General features: G+C 50.7%; 1 protein-coding gene across 1 annotated transcript in view; it reads right to left on the bottom strand.

Moving 5' to 3' along the window:
* LOC117968466 (cell adhesion molecule DSCAML1-like) overlaps positions 1 to 18783 on the bottom strand; it is a 99677-nt gene that overhangs the window by 8826 nt on the left and 72068 nt on the right. The window contains exons 12-20 of the mRNA XM_059009495.1: positions 13274 to 13413; positions 8175 to 8328; positions 7306 to 7423; positions 6984 to 7147; positions 6662 to 6760; positions 5004 to 5192; positions 4483 to 4770; positions 2203 to 2358; positions 1396 to 1426 (exon numbers count right to left, since the gene is read on the bottom strand). Coding sequence (XP_058865478.1) covers positions 1396 to 1426; positions 2203 to 2358; positions 4483 to 4770; positions 5004 to 5192; positions 6662 to 6760; positions 6984 to 7147; positions 7306 to 7423; positions 8175 to 8328; positions 13274 to 13413 — 1339 coding nt within the window. The remainder of the gene's footprint in view (positions 1 to 1395; positions 1427 to 2202; positions 2359 to 4482; positions 4771 to 5003; positions 5193 to 6661; positions 6761 to 6983; positions 7148 to 7305; positions 7424 to 8174; positions 8329 to 13273; positions 13414 to 18783) is intronic.

Below are 18783 nucleotides of genomic sequence, written 5' to 3'. Positions count from 1 at the left end.
CAGTCACCAAGCAATCACCAAAATACAGTCACCAAGCAATCACCAAAACACAGTCACCAAGCAATCACCAGAACACAGAGTCACCAACTGATCACCAAAACACAGAGTCACCAAGCAATCACCAAAACACAGTCACCAAGCAATCACCAAAACACAGTCACCAAGCAATCACCAAAACACAGAGTCACCAAGCAATCACCAAAACACAGTCACCAAGCAATCACCAAAACAGAGTCACCAACTGATCACCAGAACACAGAGTCACCAAGCAATCACCAAAACAGTCACCAACTGATCACCAGAACACAGAGTCACCAAGCAATCACCAGAACACAGAGTCACCAACTGATCACCAAAACACAGTCACCAAGCAATCACCAAAACACAGAGTCACCAAGCAATCACCAAAACACAGAGTCACCAAGCAATCACCAAAACACAGTCACCAACTGATCACCAGAACACAGAGTCACCAAGCAATCACCAAAACACAGTTACCAAGCAATCACCAAAACAGAGTCACCAACTGATCACCAGAACACAGAGTCACCAAGCAATCACAGAGTCACCAAGCAATCACCAAAACACAGAGTCACCAAGCAATCACCAAAACACAGAGTCACCAAGCAATCACCAAAACACAGTCACCAAGCAATCACCAAAACACAGAGTCACCAAGCAATCACCAAAACAGTCACCAACTGATCACCAGAACACAGAGTCACCAAGCAATCACCAGAACACAGAGTCACCAACTGATCACCAAAACACAGTCACCAAGCAATCACCAAAACACAGAGTCACCAAGCAATCACCAGAACACAGAGTCACCAACTGATCACCAAAACACAGAGTCACCAAGCAATCACCAGAACACAGAGTCACCAAGCAATCACCAAAACACAGAGTCACCAAGCAATCACCAAAACACAGAGTCACCAAGCAATCACCAAAACACCACAACAACCGCATCAGCACTTGGGTCAGTTCACATTCATTTAACCATTTCAATATAAATGACATAAACGCATGATGTGGCTCAGTGGAGATAGCGCCCCACCCCCACTACAGTATTTGTGATTGTAATTTTTTTTTAGTTATTTGAAAAGGTCTCTGTATTTTCACAAGGGAAACTTGGTTCCATGGAAATACATTGGGCAGTCTCTACCACCCACGGCCAGTAGGTGGTGTCGGTAGCCCATGCAGACAAGGTTCAAATGCGTGGAAGCCACGCTCGTTCTAATGCTGTTGTTGATCAGCCTTGTTTACAGCACAGTAAATGGCTGATGAGAGGCTGTCCCATGTGAACGATTGCAGTTTAGCTTTTTCACAAATAAATGTTTAAGTGGAGTGAAGTGCCTCGTGCAACACTACCTGAAAATCAGGGGCTCTTACCTGATCAGCATCTCTGCCAGGCTTTTAGCATCTGAAACAAAACGAGCCAACAGGCTCTGATTAATACCAGCAAGAAGAGGAGCAAGGATGAGGCATATGTGTGTGTGTGTGTGTGTGTGTGTGTGCTGGTTCAGTGTGTGTGTGTGTGTGTGTGTGTGCGTGTGTGTGTGCTGGTTCAGTGTGTGTGTGTGTGTGTGTGCTGGTTCAGTGTGTGTGTGTGCTGGTTCAGTGTGTGTGTGTGTGTGCTGGTTCAATGTGTGTGTGTGCGGGTTCAGTGTGTGTGTGTGCTGGTTCAGTGTGTGTGTATACTGGTTCAGTATGTGTATACTGGTTCAGTATGTGTATACTGGTTTGGTGTGTGTGTATACTGGTTCAGTATGTGTATACTGGTTCGGTGTGTATACTGGTTCGGTGTGTGTATACTGGTTTGGTGTGTGTATACTGGTTCGGTGTGTGTGTATACTGGTTTGATGTGTGTATACTGGTTCGGTGTGTGTGTATACTGGTTCGGTGTGTGTGTATACTGGTTCAGTATGTGTATTCTGGTTCAGTATGTGTATACTGGTCCAGTATGTGTATACTGGTTTGGTGTGTGTATACTGGTCCAGTATGTGTATACTGGTTCAGTATGTGTATACTGGTTTGGTGTGTGTATACTGGTTTGGTGTGTGTATACTGGTTCGGTGTGTGTGTATACTGGTTCAGCGTGTGTGTATACTGGTTCAGTATGTGTATACTGGTTCGGTGTGTGTGTATACTGGTTCAGTATGTGTATGCTGGTTTACTGTCTGCCTGTACTGGTCTCACCTCGTAGTCTCTTGAGCCTCTTCTCTTTGCGTTTCTTGCGGATGATGAAGAGCAGGGCCGCTCCCAGTGTCACCAGTATGACGGGGCAGGCGATGGTGAACAGCTTCTTCACATCATCCCCCTCGTCACGCGCAGACTTGATAGGGGGGATAGTGCCTGAGAGAGAGAGAGAGACACATAGATACAAACTCATTCCCTGTACTGGAGTGCTTTGTATCTGCAGCTCAGGGCCCCTGTGTCTGTCTGTCTGTTGTGTGGAGAAGACCCACCATAGAGAACACATTAGGGTTTGCTAAGGGCTCCACTGTACACTGCATGCAGCAGGTCTGTCCTGTTAGTACCCTGTTAATGACTCCTAATGTGTGTGTCCACTCTCCTCTCCTCTCTCCTCTCCTCTCCTCTCTCCTCTCCACTCCTCTCCTCTCCTCTCTCCTCTCCTCTCCTCTCCTCTCCTCTCTCCTCTCCTCTCCTCTCTCCTCTCCCCTCCGCTCCTCTCCTCTCTCCTCTCTCCTCTCCACTCCTCTCCTCTCCTCTCCTCTCCTCTCCTCTCCTCTCCTCTCCTTTCATTTCCTCTCCTTTCCCTCCTCTGCTTTCCTCTCCTCTCCTCTCCTCTCCTTTCCTCGCCTCTGCTTTCCTCTCCTCTCCTCTCCTCTCCTTTCCTCTCCTTTCCTCTCCTCTCCTTTCCTTTCATCTCCTCTCCTTTCCTCTCCTTTCCTCTCCTCTCCTTTCCTTTCATCTCCTCTCCTTTGCTCTCCTTTCCTTTCCTCTCCTCTCCTTTCCTCTCGTCTCCTCTCCTTTCCTTTCCTCTCCTCTCCTCTCCTCTCCTTTCCTCCACCCTGGCACTGCTGCTGGGCACAGACACATATACACTTTACAAACAGATGATTGCAGTAAGCAAGTGAATTGAAAGAATATTTAATGTGTGAGCGTGTGTGTCTCCACATGTGTGCTGCAGTGAGTGTGTGTTTCTAACACTACTTTTATGTTTCGGGTCTATTTGACCCGACACTGGTTTCTATTGACATTAAATGTTTCTCAGTGAGTGTGTTTGTCAGTGATTGTGTTTGTCAGTGAGTGTGTCTCTCAGTGATTGTGTTTGTCAGCGAGTGTGTTTCTCAGCGAGTGTGTTTCTCAGTGAGTGTGTTTCTCAGCGAGTGTGTTTCTCAGCGAGTGTTTCTTAGTGAGTGTGTTTCTTAGTGAGTGTGTTTCTCAGCGAGTGTGTTTCTCAGCGAGTGTGTTTCTCAGCGAGTGTTTCTTAGTGAGTGTGTTTCTTAGTGAGTGTGTTTCTCAGCGAGTGTGTTTCTCAGTGAGTGTGTTTCTCAGCGAGTGTGTTTCTTAGTGAGTGTGTTTCTCAGCGAGTGTGTTTCTCAGCGAGTGTGTTTCTCAGCGAGTGTGTTTGTCAGTGAGTGTGTTTCTCAGCGAGTGTGTTTGTCAGTGAGTGTGTTTCTCAGCGAGTGTGTTTCTCAGCGAGTGTGTTTCTTAGTGAGTGTGTTTCTCAGCGAGTGTGTTTCTCAGCGAGTGTGTTTGTCAGTGAGTGTGTTTCTTAGTGTGTTTCTCAGCGAGTGTGTTTCTCAGCGAGTGTGTTTGTCAGTGAGTGTGTTTGTCAGTGAGTGTGTTTCTCAGTGAGTGTGTTTCTCAGTGTGTTTCTCAGCGAGTGTGTTTCTCAGCGAGTGTGTTTCTTAGTGAGTGTGTTTCTCAGCGAGTGTTTCTCAGCAAGTGTGTTTCTCAGTGAGTGTGTTTCTCAGCGAGTGTGTTTCTCAGCGAGTGTGTTTGTCAGTGAGTGTGTTTCTCAGCGAGTGTGTTTCTCAGCGAGTGTGTTTCTCAGCGAGTGTGTTTGTCAGCGAGTGTGTTTGTCAGCGAGTGTGTTTCTCAGCGAGTGTGTTTCTCAGTGAGTGTGTTTGTCAGCGAGTGTGTTTGTCAGCGAGTGTGTTCCTCAGTGAGTGTGTTTCTCAGTGAGTGTGTTTCTCAGTGTGTTTCTCAGTGTGTTTGTCAGCGAGTGTGTTTCTCAGCGAGTGTGTTTTTCAGTGAGTGTGTCTCTCAGTGAGTGTGTTTGTCAGCGAGTGTGTTTCTCAGCGAGTGTGTTTTTCAGTGAGTGTGTCTCTCAGTGAGTGTGTTTGTCAGCGAGTGTGTTTCTCAGTGAGTGTGTTTCTCAGCGAGTGTGTTCCTCAGTGAGTGTGTTTCTCAGTGTGTTTCTCAGTGAGTGTGTTTCTCAGTGTGTTTCTCAGTGAGTGTGTTTCTCAGTGTGTTTCTCAGTGTGTTCCTCAGTGAGTGTGTACTCACTCCCATCGTAGTCCAGCGTTGCGAACTGCGCGCTCTCGTTCCCGCAGCCGGCGCTGTTGCAGGCCTTCATGCGCAGCTCGTACCAGGTGGCCTCGCGCAGCTCTGCCAGGAACAGGTCGGCAGAGGTGTTGGTGCGCAGCGTGTGCCACGCCCAGGTGCCCTTGGGTCTGAACTCCAGCAGGATGGCGTTGATGGGGCAGCCGCCGTTGTTCCAGCCCTGCAGGTGCAGCCGAGCGTGTGTCGAGTTCAGGTGAGTGAAGAGATGCTGGTCCTTATTGAAGGAGGGCTCTGAGACACCGAGAGAGAGAGAGTCATCAGTCAGGACAACACCCTCCCCTCTCTCCTCACCTCTCCCCTTTCTCCTCTCCTCTCCTCTTCCCTCTCCTCTCCCCTCTCCTCTCCCCTTTCTTTTCTCTACCTTTCCTCTCCCCTTTCTCCTATCTCCCTTCTCCTCTCCCCTCCCCACTCCCCTCCCCTCCCCTCTCCTCCCCTCCCCTCTCCTCTCCTCTGTCGTCCCTCACCTCTCCCGAAGGTCTTTGCTTCTATAATCTCGCTGATCCTGCCGGCCCCCACACTGTTCTTGGCTGCCAGCTTCACTTTGTACCAGGTGCCACACTTGAGGTTGTCCAGTTTGAAGGAGCGCTCTGTGGAGCTGATGAACACGTCCTTCCACTCCTCGCTGTTATCAACTGAGTACTGCAGGACGAAGCCTGGGAGAGGAGACAGAGAACAGGTCAATGAGAGGAGCACACACACACACACACACACTGAGTACTGCAGGACGAAGCCTGGGAGAGGAGACAGAGAACAGGTCAATGAGAGGAGCACACACACACACACACACACTGAGTACTGCACACACGCACACACACACTGAGTACTGCACACACACACACACACACACACTGAGTACTGCACACACACACACACACACACTGAGTACTGCACATACGCACACACACACTGAGTACTGCACACACACACACACTGAGTATTGCACATACACACACACACACACTGAGTACTGCACACACACACACACACACACACTGAGTACTGCACACACACACACACACTGACATGCTCTGACACACACACTCCTACGTGCTGACACACACACACACACACACACACACACACACACACACACACTGACATGCTCTGACACACACACTCCTACGCGCTGACACACACACACACACACTGACATGCTCTGACACACACACTCCTACGCGCTGACACACACACACACACACACACACACACACACACACACACACTGACATGCTCTGACACACACACTCCTACGCGCTGACACACACACACACACACACACACACACTGTCTTGCTGTTTTTCCATTGTGGATGTGTACGGAGCATCACATCTTCTGCTTGCGCTGATCAGACAGGTGATTTTAATAGCTGTCTGTGGCACGGCTGCTCCTGCCTGTGTGTGAGTGTGTGCGCTGGGAGGGGGTGTGTAAGCTCTTTAGACCCGCTCCACTGTGCTGGTTCTGCCCAGTGAATAGCACAATCAGGGCTGCCTTGTACAGGCTCATTACAATTGCAGATCAGTGTGTCAGCAGATAGGCGCGCTGAATGGGGCTGAATGGGACTTTAGAAAGAGAAGTGATTATAATGAAAATCATAAAAGAGAAACATTATGGAAATCCCATAAAGAAAACGCATTTAAAACGATTCCCCCTGCAGCTAAAGGGGAGAGTCCCAGTGAAGCGTGACATCACCGCACAGCACAGCACTGCTTCACCATGCCATTCCCACACATGTTATTGCAGCTGACAGCCACAGGGTGGCGGTAATGAACTGCGGACAGGAGGCCTCTGCAGCTGTCCTTCACACCGCTGCAAACTCACAGTCGAGAAAAAACAGATCCTCACCACAAAGCTTCAGCTGCGAGTTCCCAACACACCTTCTCTCACCTCTGCACAGACGCACACACACACACACACACACACACTGACACACTGCTACACACCACACAGCGAGTGTGAGAGTGTGTGTGTGTGTGTGTGATGAACACACTCTATCTCTCTCGCTCTCTCTCTCTCTCTCGCTCTCACTCTCACGCTCTCTCTCTCTCTCTCTCGCTCGCTCTCTCTCTCTCTCTCTCTCGCTCTCGCTCTCACTCTCACTCTCGCTCTCACTCTCCCTCCCTACCTCGGATGGAGCTGCCCCCGTTGTCTCCCGGTACCCAGGCCAGGGTGATGGAGGAGGTGGAGGTGGTGGAGACGGTCAGGCGAGGCTGGTCCGGAGGCACTGAGCACACAGACAGACACAGAGACACGAGAGGGGAGTGATCAGGCAGGGGGGATACCCCAGCGATCCACAAAACTGAATCCTGATGACAGCACACACTCTACCCTGCGTGGTGCTATCATATAACAGTGATCCTAGTAGACACTCATCCTAGTACACAGGGAACAGTGACTACTTCAACCTGTACAGCGCTGATACAATCGCACGTAACACTAAAGGGTACCTTGCACCAGCAGATTGATGATGATGGTGTCGAAGCCCAGCGTGTTCGTGGCGGTGCACGTGTAGTACCCAGAATCCTCGGCTTTGACGGCGCGCAGAACCAGGGTTCCGTTGGCCAGGATGAGGAGGTGCCCGTCTAGCGTGAGCGGGATAGCAGAGTCCTCACTGCGGCACACGGGAGAACACAGGATCAATAAGAACATGGCATTAACACAGGGACAGCATGTTATGAAGAGGCTGCATCCTGTCTCAGTCCGGACTCTCGCACTGCAGAACCGGGTCTTTGCTTGTAAGGGTTCTGGGAAAGGCGCTATACAGCTCACCTGTCCTTGGTCCACTTGATGGAGGGGGCGGGCTCTCCCACAGAGCTGCAGGGCAGGCGCACATCCTTCATCCAGGGTGTGGTGACCGTGCCCCCAAAAGAGATGATCTTCGCTGGGGCTGGAGGGAGGAGAAGAAGGGGTCAGAGTTATAGCTACACCAAGCAGTACACTAAACAGTGCTACACTGTGCTGTGCTGTGCTGTGCTGCGCTGTGCTGTGAACATGCTGAAGCTATACTCTGGGCCATCGACCCCACTTTGTGCAGGTGTTGACCAGTCCAGCTGACCCTGCTGATGGGCAGGTAAACAGTTTGTGTGTCTCTGCTGGAGGCCTCAGCATAAACACAAATAGGCAATTTCTTGATCTCTTAATGGTCTGCTGCCATTTGTCCTTCAGTAAAGTATCGACTGGGGCCTGCCTCCCGGAGAATGGATTTATAAAGCTTGTTATTAAGTGTGGAGTGTTGCGAGGTGTATTGAGTGTTCTCTGTGTAATCCAGAGGATATCGATCGCCTCCCTCGCGCTACAAATTGCTTGTCTATTTGCTAAGACACTGCTTGTCTTCCCAACAGAGGCCAGTTAATTTGGCCGCGCAAGCGTCTCCAAATAATTAACAGCGGTGTTTTCCTACAGGAAGCGCTCTGTCACTTCCAGCCTGACTCGCTTTCCTGTGACAGGGGAGGGGCTGCCTTGCTCGGGGAGAGAGTGGGGCAGAGGAGGCAGGGGCATGGGGAAGAGGGGAATGGGGGAGAGGGGGAGAGGGGGAGTGAGAGGAGTAATTAGCAGCAGGAAAACTCAAGCTCAAAAAATAAACAGTAAGTTGTAAGTGGCGCGGTGAGTGATTTTTCTGTTGGTTTCTGAAGGCTCACCCTTCCCAGCAGGCTCCACAGTGACCTTCTCGCTGATGTTTCCTCTTCCTGCCGAGGTGACGGCCGCGACCCAGAGCAGATACTGCTGCCCGCGGTTCAGGTGAGCGATGCGATAGAACAGGAGCTCCGGACTGGTCTCGTACTCGCTGGGGGCCTGAGACACAGAGCAAGAGAGTGTGAGAAACAAGACATGCGAGAACCGAGAACCAACACACACACACTGACACATGAGAACCGAGAACCAACACGCACACACTGACACACACACACTGACACGCGAGAACCGAGAACCAACACACACTGATACGCAAGAACCGAGAACCAACACGCACACACTGACACGCAAGAACCGAGAACCAACACGCACACACTGACACGCGAGAACCGAGAACCAACACGCACACACTGACACGTGAGAACCGAGAACCAACACGCACACACTGACACACACACTGACACGCGAGAACCGAGAACCAACACGCACACACTGACATGCGAGAACCGAGAACCAACACGCACACACTGACACGCAAGAACCGAGAACCAACACGCACACACTGACACGCAAGAACCGAGAACCAACACGCACACACTGACACACACACACTGACACGCGAGAACAGAGAAACAACACACACACACACTGACACGCAAGAATCGAGAACCAACACACACACACCGACACTCGAGAACCGAGAACCAACACGCACACACTGACACGTAAGAACCGAGAACCAACACGCACACACTGATACACACACACTGACACGCGAGAACAGAGAACCAACACACACACACTGACACGCGAGAACCGAGAACCAACACGCACACACTGACACGCAAGAACCGAGAACCAACACGCACACACTGACACACACACACTGACACGCGAGAACAGAGAACCAACACGCACACACTGACACGCGAGAACCGAGAACCAACACGCACACACTGACACGCAAGAACCGAGAACCAACACGCACACACTGACACACACACACACTGACACGCGAGAACAGAGAACCAACACACACACACACTGACACGCAAGAAGAGAGAACCAACACACACACACCGACACTCGAGAACCGAGAACCAACACACACACACACACACTGACACGCGAGAACCGAGAACCAACACACACACACTGACACGCGAGAACCGAGAACCAACACACACACACACACTGACATGTGAGAACCGAGAACCAACACACACACACTGACACGCGAGAACCGAGAACCAACACGCACACACTGACACGCAAGAACCGAGAACCAACACGCACACACTGACACACACACACTGACACGCGAGAACAGAGAACCAACACGCACACACTGACACGCGAGAACCGAGAACCAACACGCACACACTGACACGCAAGAACCGAGAACCAACACGCACACACTGACACACACACACACTGACACGCGAGAACAGAGAACCAACACACACACACACTGACACGCAAGAAGAGAGAACCAACACACACACACCGACACTCGAGAACCGAGAACCAACACACACACACACACACTGACACGCGAGAACCGAGAACCAACACACACACACTGACACGCGAGAACCGAGAACCAACACACACACACACACTGACATGTGAGAACCGAGAACCAACACACACACACCGACACGCGAGAACCAAGAACCAACACACACACACACACACTGACACGCGAGAACCGAGAACCAACACACACACACTGACACGCGAGAACCGAGAACCAACACACACACACCGACACGCGAGAACCAAGAACCAACACACACACACACACACTGACACGCGAGAACCGAGAACCAACACACACACACTGACACGCGAGAACCGAGAACCAACACACACACACACACTGACATGTGAGAACCGAGAACCAACACACACACTGACACACACGCACACACACACACACTGACACGCGAGAACCGAGAACCAACACACACACACTGACACACGAGAACCGAGAACCAACACACACACACTGACACACACACACACACTGACACACACAGACACGCGAGAACCAAGAACAGAGAACCAACACACACACACTGACACGCGAGAACCGAGAACCAACACACACACACACTGACACACACACACACTGACACACGAGAACCGAGAACCAACACACACACACTGACACACACACACACACACACTGACATGCACACACACACACACTGACACGCACACACACACACACTCGCACTGACACTCACACACACACACACACACACTGACACACACACACTGACACGCACACACACACACACACACAGACACACACACACTGACACGCACACACACACACACACACACTAACACACACACACACACACTGAGACTGGGGTAAACCCTTGAAAAAATGGTGCACTGTTTCTCTTAGTTCCCCCTCAAAACAATTTGAATGTTTGGAATCAGGGATAGATACAAGCCTATTCCTATTGCAGGACTGTAATATTAAAAACGTTTCCTCTGACGGTCCAGCTGGTGACACCCTGCATCACAGCACCAGGTCGTGTCAGCAGGGCATCAGTGTCAGTTATACAGGGGCCCGTATCTCTTCCAGAACAAAGAGAGGCTGACTCCAGGTCTCCAGAGCTCGCTGTGTCAGAGTTATCTGAGGAAGCTGGTTTCATGTCTCCTCTGTGAACAGATTTTCAGATATCCTCCAGCATGTAAACGCAGGAGATCTGGATGCTGATAGTGAAGCAGAAACACACAGAACCCACCCAGCTGCAGTAGATGATGCCTTATCTCTTCTCACAGGGTGGTATTTCACACAGTCTCTGTGCTATCACTGAGCTCCTTCATGCATCGCAGAGCTTGTGCAAACCCAGCAGATCTCACAGTGGATAGGAGGTGAAGGACAGCTGCTACGTCAGGGCGTGGCTCATCTACCTTATAAAAGTGTCGCACGGTCACTTTGTAGTTTTCCACCCTGGTTTACCCATGGTTATACTTTGCATTTGCCATAGTTTACCTTGGGTTGCCAAGCTTTCACTATGTCTGATTACTCTTTGCTGTGCTGTTACAATGGGACACTTTTGTAAGGGAAAGCAGGTGTTGCAGTCAGTGTTGGGGCTGTGCAGTGGAGAGCACACAGCACACGGAGAGTGCTGAGAGTGAGACACAGAGCGTGCTGAGAGTGAGAGTCCTGAGAGAGTGCTGAGAGTGAGACACAGAGCGTGCTGAGTGTGAGACAGAGAGACAGAGAGAGTGCTGAGTGAGACAGAGAGACAGCGAGAGTGCTGAGTGAGACAGAGAGACAGCGAGAGTGCTGAGAGAGACAGAGAGACAGCGAGAGTGCTGAGAGACAGAGAGACAGCGAGAGTGCTGAGTGAGACAGAGAGACAGCGAGAGTGCTGAGTGAGACAGAGAGACAGCGAGAGTGCTGAGAGAGACAGAGAGACAGCGAGAATGCTGAGTGTGAGGCAAAGAGACAGAGAGAGTGCTGAGAGAGACAGAGAGACAGCGAGAGTGCTGAGAGAGACAGAGGGACAGAGAGTGCTGAGTGTGAGACAGAGAGACAGAGAGAGTGCTGAGAGAGACAGAGAGACAGCGAGAGTGTTGAGAGAGACAGAGAGACAGAGAGAGTGCTGAGTGTGAGACAGAGAGACAGCGAGAGTGCTGAGTGAGACAGAGAGATAGCGAGAGTGCTGAGTGAGACAGAGAGACAGCGAGAGTACTGAGTGAGACAGAGAGACGACGAGAGTGCTGAGTGAGACAGAGAGACAGCGAGAGTGCTGAGAGAGACAGAGAGACAGCAAGAGTGCTGAGTGAGACAGAGAGACAGCGAGAGTGCTGAGAGAGACAGAGAGACAGCGAGAGAGCTGAGAGAGCCAGAGAGACAGCGAGAGTGCTGAGAGAGACAGAGAGACAGCGAGAGTGCTGAGTGAGACAGAGAGACAGCGAGAGTGCTGAGTGAGACAGAGAGACAGCGAGAGTGCTGAGTGAGACAGAGAGACAGCGAGAGAGCTGAGAGAGCCAGAGAGACAGCGAGAGTGCTGAGAGAGACAGAGAGACAGCGAGAGTGCTGAGTGATTCAGAGAGACAGCGAGAGTGCTGAGTGAGACAGAGAGACAGTGAGAGTGCTGAGAGAGACAGAGAGACAGCGAGAGTGCTGAGTGAGACAGAGACAGCGAGAGTGCTGAGTGAGACAGAGAGACAGCGAGAGTGCTGAGTGAGACAGAGAGACAGCGAGAGTGCTGAGTGAGACAGAGAGACAGCGAGAGTGCTGAGTGAGACAGAGAGACAGCGAGAGTGCTGAGAGAGACAGAGAGACAGCGAGAGTGCTGAGTGAGACAGAGAGACAGCGAGAGTGCTGAGTGAGACAGAGAGACAGCGAGAGTGCTGAGTGTGGGTAAGACAACGCCAGTGAAGGCAGGAGGAGAAAGCAAGTTCTGTGTACTATCACCTTACGCTGCGCTCAGCAGCATCTCAATCAGGGAGACTGAGCTGGGAGGGGCTGCAGATCGCCTTTCTGTTTATCCTCTATCTCCTTCTCTCTCTCTCTATATTTATGTATATCCGATGCCAGCAGTTTAACCAGTCCCTCGCTCATTCCCTCCCACCCTGTCTGTGATGAAAAGATTAGGTTGCCATGGCAACGTGATGAGACACAGATATTGAAATGAATTTGAGACGGGGCTTTTTGATAAGCAGGAATTTGCAGGTTGCCTATAATCCGCCCCCCCCACCCCACCCCCGCCATTATTAGATCTTCTCTATAAATATGTGTGTGTGTGTGTGTGTGAGCGTGTTTGTGTGTGTGTCTGTGAGCGGGTCTGTGTGTGTGAGTGTGTGTGTGTGTGTGTGTGTGTGTGTGTGTGTGCGTGTGTGAGCGGGTGTGTTCATGTGTGTGTGTGTGTGAACGTGTTTGTGTGTGTGTGTGTGTGTGTGTGTGTGCGTGTGTGAGCGGGTGTGTTCGTGTGTGTGTGTGTGTGTGAACGTGTTTGTGTGTGTGTGTGTGTGTGTGTGTGCATGTGAGTGTGTGTGTGTGTGTGTGTGCATGTGTGTGTGTGTGTGTGTGTGTGTGTGTGTGTGTGTGTGTGTGTGTGAGCTGACTTACCGGCTGCCCGGATCCTGGGCTGGAGCAGAAGATGGTGTACTTGCGGATGATACCATTGGGCTTTGTGGGGGGGAGCCAAGACACCACAACACTGCTGGCAGAGGAGGGGACTGCCTTGATCCCAGCAGGGGGTCCCGGAACTGCAAGTCAAACAGAAGCATCACATCAACACCTCAATATACACAGCGTCACCTCAATATACACAGCCTCACTTTAATATACAATATGGTTTCAGTAACTAGTTTCATCAGTATATTATTCTGGCGCTTCTCAACCTTGGTGTTTCTGACCTGTATTGAAAGTGTAATCACAAACACTCACTGCAGTGACTAGGAATACAACATGACTGAGCCGGCACACCGCTGCTCAAACACTCACTGCAGTGACTAGGAATACAACATGACTGAGCCGGCACACCGCTGCTCAAACACTCACTGCAGTGACTAGGAATACAACATGACTGAGCCGGCACACCGCTGCTCAAACACTCACTGCAGTGACTAGGAATACAACATGACTGAGCCGTCACACCGCTGCTCAAACACTCACTGCAGTGACTAGGAATACAACATGACTGAGCCGTCACACCGCTGCTCAAACACTCACTGCAGTGACTAGGAATACAACATGACTGAGCCGTCACACCGCTGCTCAAACACTCACTGCAGTGACTAGGAATACAACATGACTGAGCCGGCACACCGCTGCTCAAACACTCACTGCAGTGACTAGGAATACAACATGACTGAGCCGTCACACCGCTGCTCAAACACTCACTGCAGTGACTAGGAAGCGCTGATTAGATCATCGGGGTTCACGGTGAGGACAGCGCGAACACGCTTACAACATACGTAGAGCATGCTTGGGACAGGCCTGGGATAGGGGTTTGAATGAGAGAGAGTATTTTAAATCTCTTTTATTCCTGTGCGCCTCATTGAAGGGATGAAGGGAAGCACCGGGGTTAAGCCCGTCTCAGTTGTATATTTAGAAGCAGAGATTGGCTTTTAATGGCCTCTCCTAATCCACTAACATGCCTGATAGGCTTACTGTTACAATACTCTGTGTCAGCACAACACATCTGGGACATACTGCAACGAGGGGTGGAGGCAGAGGGGCAGGGGAGGGGGAGGGGGGAGAGGAAGAGGCAGAGGGGAGGGGGGGAGTAGGGGAGTGTAGAGGGAGGGGAAGAGGGAGGGGGAGAGGGAGAGAGGAGAGGGAGATGGAGAGAGGGCAAACCCCGTTCACACGCTCCTACACTGATAGCAAACCCGTTCACACGCTCCTACACTGACAGCAAACCCGTTCACACGCTCCTACACTGATAGCAAACCCGTTCACATGCTCCTACACTGATAGCAAACCTGTTCACACGCTCCTACACTGATAGCAAACCTGTTCACACGCTCCTACACTGATAGCAAACCCGTTCACATGCTCCTACACTGATAGCAAACCCGTTCACACGCTCCTACACTGACAGCACACCCGTTCCACATGTGTTTCCAGCGCTGCTAGAGAGTTCATCTGCTCTCTCAGTTAAACATGCATTGTGTATACAGGGGTAGTATTTTTGGAAAGTAGCTGTCTTCTGATTTGCACTGATAGTTCCCTACCCCTAAACTTTCGCTAAAATAAAATAAGAACATTTACTTTCAAATTAAGCCACAGGGTCAAAGCCAGGCAAGCGCTCCAGTGAATGTGCTCCTCGTTTCTAACCTCACTGCAGGTGTTCAAAGCCAGGCAAGCGCTCCAGTGAATGTGCTCCTCGTTTCTAACCTCACCACAGGTGTTCAAAGCCAGGCAAGCGCTCCAGTGAATGTGCTCCTCGTTTCTAACCTCACCGCAGGTGTTCAAAGCCAGGCAAGCGCTCCAGTGAATGTGCTCCTCGTTTCTAACCTCACCGCAGGTGTTCAAAGCCAGGCAAGCGCTCCAGTGAATGTGCTCCTCGTTTCTAACCTCACCGCAGGTGTTCAAAGCCAGGCAAGCGCTCCAGTGAATGTGCTCCTCGTTTCTAACCTCACCGCAGGTGTTCAAAGCCAGGCAAGCGCTCCAGTGAATGTGCTCCTCGTTTCTAACCTCACCGCAGGTGTTCAAAGCCAGGCAAGCGCTCCAGTGAATGTGCTCCTCGTTTCTAACCTCACCGCAGGTGTTCAAAGCCAGGCAAGCGCTCCAGTGAATGTGCTCCTCGTTTCTAACCTCACCGCAGGTGTTCAAAGCCAGGCAAGCGCTCCAGTGAATGTGCTCCTCGTTTCTAACCTGATCGCAGGTGTTCAAAGCCAGGCAAGCGCTCCAGTGAATGTGCTCCTCGTTTCTAACCTGATCGCAGGTGTTCAAAGCCAGGCAAGCGCTCCAGTGAATGTGCTCCTCGTTTCTAACCTCACCGCAGGTGTTCAAAGCCTGGCAAGCGCTCCAGTGAATGTGCTCCTCGTTTCTAACCTCACCGCAGGTGTTCAAAGCCAGGCAAGCGCTCCAGTGAATGTGCTCCTCGTTTCTAACCTCACCGCAGGTGTTCAAAGCCAGGCAAGCGCTCCAGTGAATGTGCTCCTCGTTTCTAACCTCACCGCAGGTGTTTTGAGAAGCACTGATTGAGTTCAGGAATTAATCAACAGAACTTAAAACCAATAAAAGCTAACGTGTGCTTTTAAACAAAGGAGATGGAGAACACTGAGTCGATGCCCGTGGACAGCGCTACAGAGGAGCCTGTGTGATTCAAACTGACCGTTTCTTTGTTACATCGATTGGTTCAGATATTCCTATTGTATGCACATAAAGAACCAAAAGATTTTCAGCACAGCAATCCAATGTGAATGAATTTAATTATATACATACAGTTCATAAATGCAGACATACAGACACACACACACACACACACACACACACACACACACACGCACACACACACAATCTGAATGCATTCCCCTGGATTAATGCATTTTGAAAGCTGCTGATATTTCTAAATGTAATAATGTCCTGGCCAGCTGATCACACACAGTGCAGCTCGGGGGATGAGCTGGAAACAGGACAATCTGCTCCCCCCGATATGAGAGGGTAAACAACCCTGCATTACTGTGAATTCTTCTTCTGCCACTGAATCTGAAAGCACAGCATCATCATTATTGTAGATTAATCTGTATGCTCAATTAATCTGCTGTCAGTCTGGGCACATGCTTGCACGCTCCCCGCCTGTCTGCTCCACATCCTCATGTTGTGAGGCTCTGCCCCGGTGTCCTGTGAATTCAGACAAGCTCTCCCCTGTCACCTCCCGCAGCCTGACGAAAACAAGACCCAACAGCACCAGCCGGGGTCTGGGCACAAGAGGCAGAGTGCGGGTTATTTAAAGAAGCTTCACTCGATTGAATTTCAATATTCATGAAACAGTTCTGGAGGGCTGTGGGTTTCTCTCATGCATACCAAACGTTATTTAAATCCTGAGTTACAGCAATGCAGCGAACCCTGCTCACTGACTGCTGGGCTATACAGCTAACCCTGCTCACTGTGACTGGACTATACAGCCAACCCTGCTCACTGTGACTGGACTATACAGCTAACCCTGCTCACTGTGACTGGACTATACAGCTAACCCTGCTCACTGTGACTGGACTATACAGCTAACCCTGCTCACTGTGACTGGACTATACAGCCAACCCTGCTCACTGTGACTGCTGGACTATACAGCTAACCCTGCTCACTGTGACTGGACTATACAGCTAACCCTGCTCACTGTGACTGGACTATACAGCTAACCCTGCTCACTGTGACTGGACTATACAGCTAACCCTGCTCACTGTGACTGCTGGACTATACAGCTAACCCTGCTCACTGTGACTGGACTATACAGCTAACCCTGCTCACTGTGACTGGACTATACAGCTAACCCTGCTCACTGTGACTGGACTATACAGCTAACCCTGCTCACTGTGACTGGACTATACAGCTAACCCTGCTCACTGTGACTGGACTATACAGCTAACCCTGCTCACTGTGACTGCTGGACTATACAGCTAACCCTGCTCACTGTGACTGGACTATACAGCCAACCCTGCTCACTGTGACTGCTGGACTATACAGCTAACCCTGCTCACTGTGACTGGACTATACAGCTAACCCTGCTCACTGTGACTGCTGGACTATACAGCTAACCCTGCTCACTGTGACTGGACTATACAGCTAACCCTGCTCACTGTGACTGGACTATACAGCTAACCCTGCTCACTGTGACTGGACTATACAGCTAACCCTGCTCACTGTGACTGCTGGACTATACAGCTAACCCTGCACACTGTGACTGGACTATACAGCTAACCCTGCTCACTGTGACTGGACTATACAGCTAACCCTGCTCACTGTGACTGCTGGACTATACAGCTAACCCTGCTCACTGTGACTGGACTATACAGCTAACCCTGCACACTGTGACTGGACTATACAGCTAACCCTGCTCACTGTGACTGCTGGACTATACAGCTAACCCTGCTCACTGTGACTGCTGGACTATACAGCTAACCCTGCTCACTGTGACTGGACTATACAGCTAACCCTGCTCACTGTGACTGGACTATACAGCTAACCCTGCTCACTGTGACTGCTGGACTATACAGCTAACCCTGCTCACTGTGACTGGACTATACAGCTAACCCTGCTCACTGTGACTGCTGGACTATACAGCTAACCCTGCTCACTGTGACTGGACTATACAGCTAACCCTGCTCACTGTGACTGCTGGACTATACAGCTAACCCTGCTCACTGTGACTGCTGGACTATACAGCTAACCCTGCTCACTGTGACTGGACTATACAGCTAACCCTGCTCACTGTGACTGCTGGACTATACAGCTAACCCTGCACACTGTGACTGCTGGACTATACAGCTAACCCTGCACACTGTGACTGGACTATACAGCTAACCCTGCTCACTGTGACTGGACTATACAGCTAACCCTGCTCACTGTGACTGGACTATACAGCTAACCCTGCTCACTGTGACTGGACTATACAGCTAACCCTGCTCACTGTGACTGCTGGACTATACAGCTAACCCTGCTCACTGTGACTGGACTATACAGCTAACCCTGCTCACTGTGACTGGACTATACAGCTAACCCTGCTCACTGTGACTGGACTATACAGCTAACCCTGCTCACTGTGACTGGACTATACAGCTAACCCTGCTCACTGTGACTGGACTATACAGCTAACCCTGCTCACTGTGACTGGACTATACAGCTAACCCTGCTCACTGTGACTGGACTATACAGCTAACCCTGCTCACTGTGACTGGACTATACAGCTAACCCTGCTCACTGTGACTGGACTATACAGCTAACCCTGCTCACTGTGACTGCTGGACTATACAGCTAACCCTGCTCACTGTGACTGGACTATACAGCTAACCCTGCTCACTGTGACTGGACTATACAGCTAACCCTGCACACTGTGACTGCTGGACTATACAGCTAACCCTGCACACTGTGACTGGACTATACAGCTAACCCTGCTCACTGTGACTGGA

Source organism: Acipenser ruthenus, chromosome 39 (genome assembly GCF_902713425.1).
Source record: "Acipenser ruthenus chromosome 39, fAciRut3.2 maternal haplotype, whole genome shotgun sequence".
In the NCBI taxonomy this organism is placed as follows: domain Eukaryota; kingdom Metazoa; phylum Chordata; class Actinopteri; order Acipenseriformes; family Acipenseridae; genus Acipenser; species Acipenser ruthenus.
The sequence above is the reverse complement of the archived record's forward strand: the minus strand, read 5'-3'. Positions and strand labels throughout refer to the sequence as shown.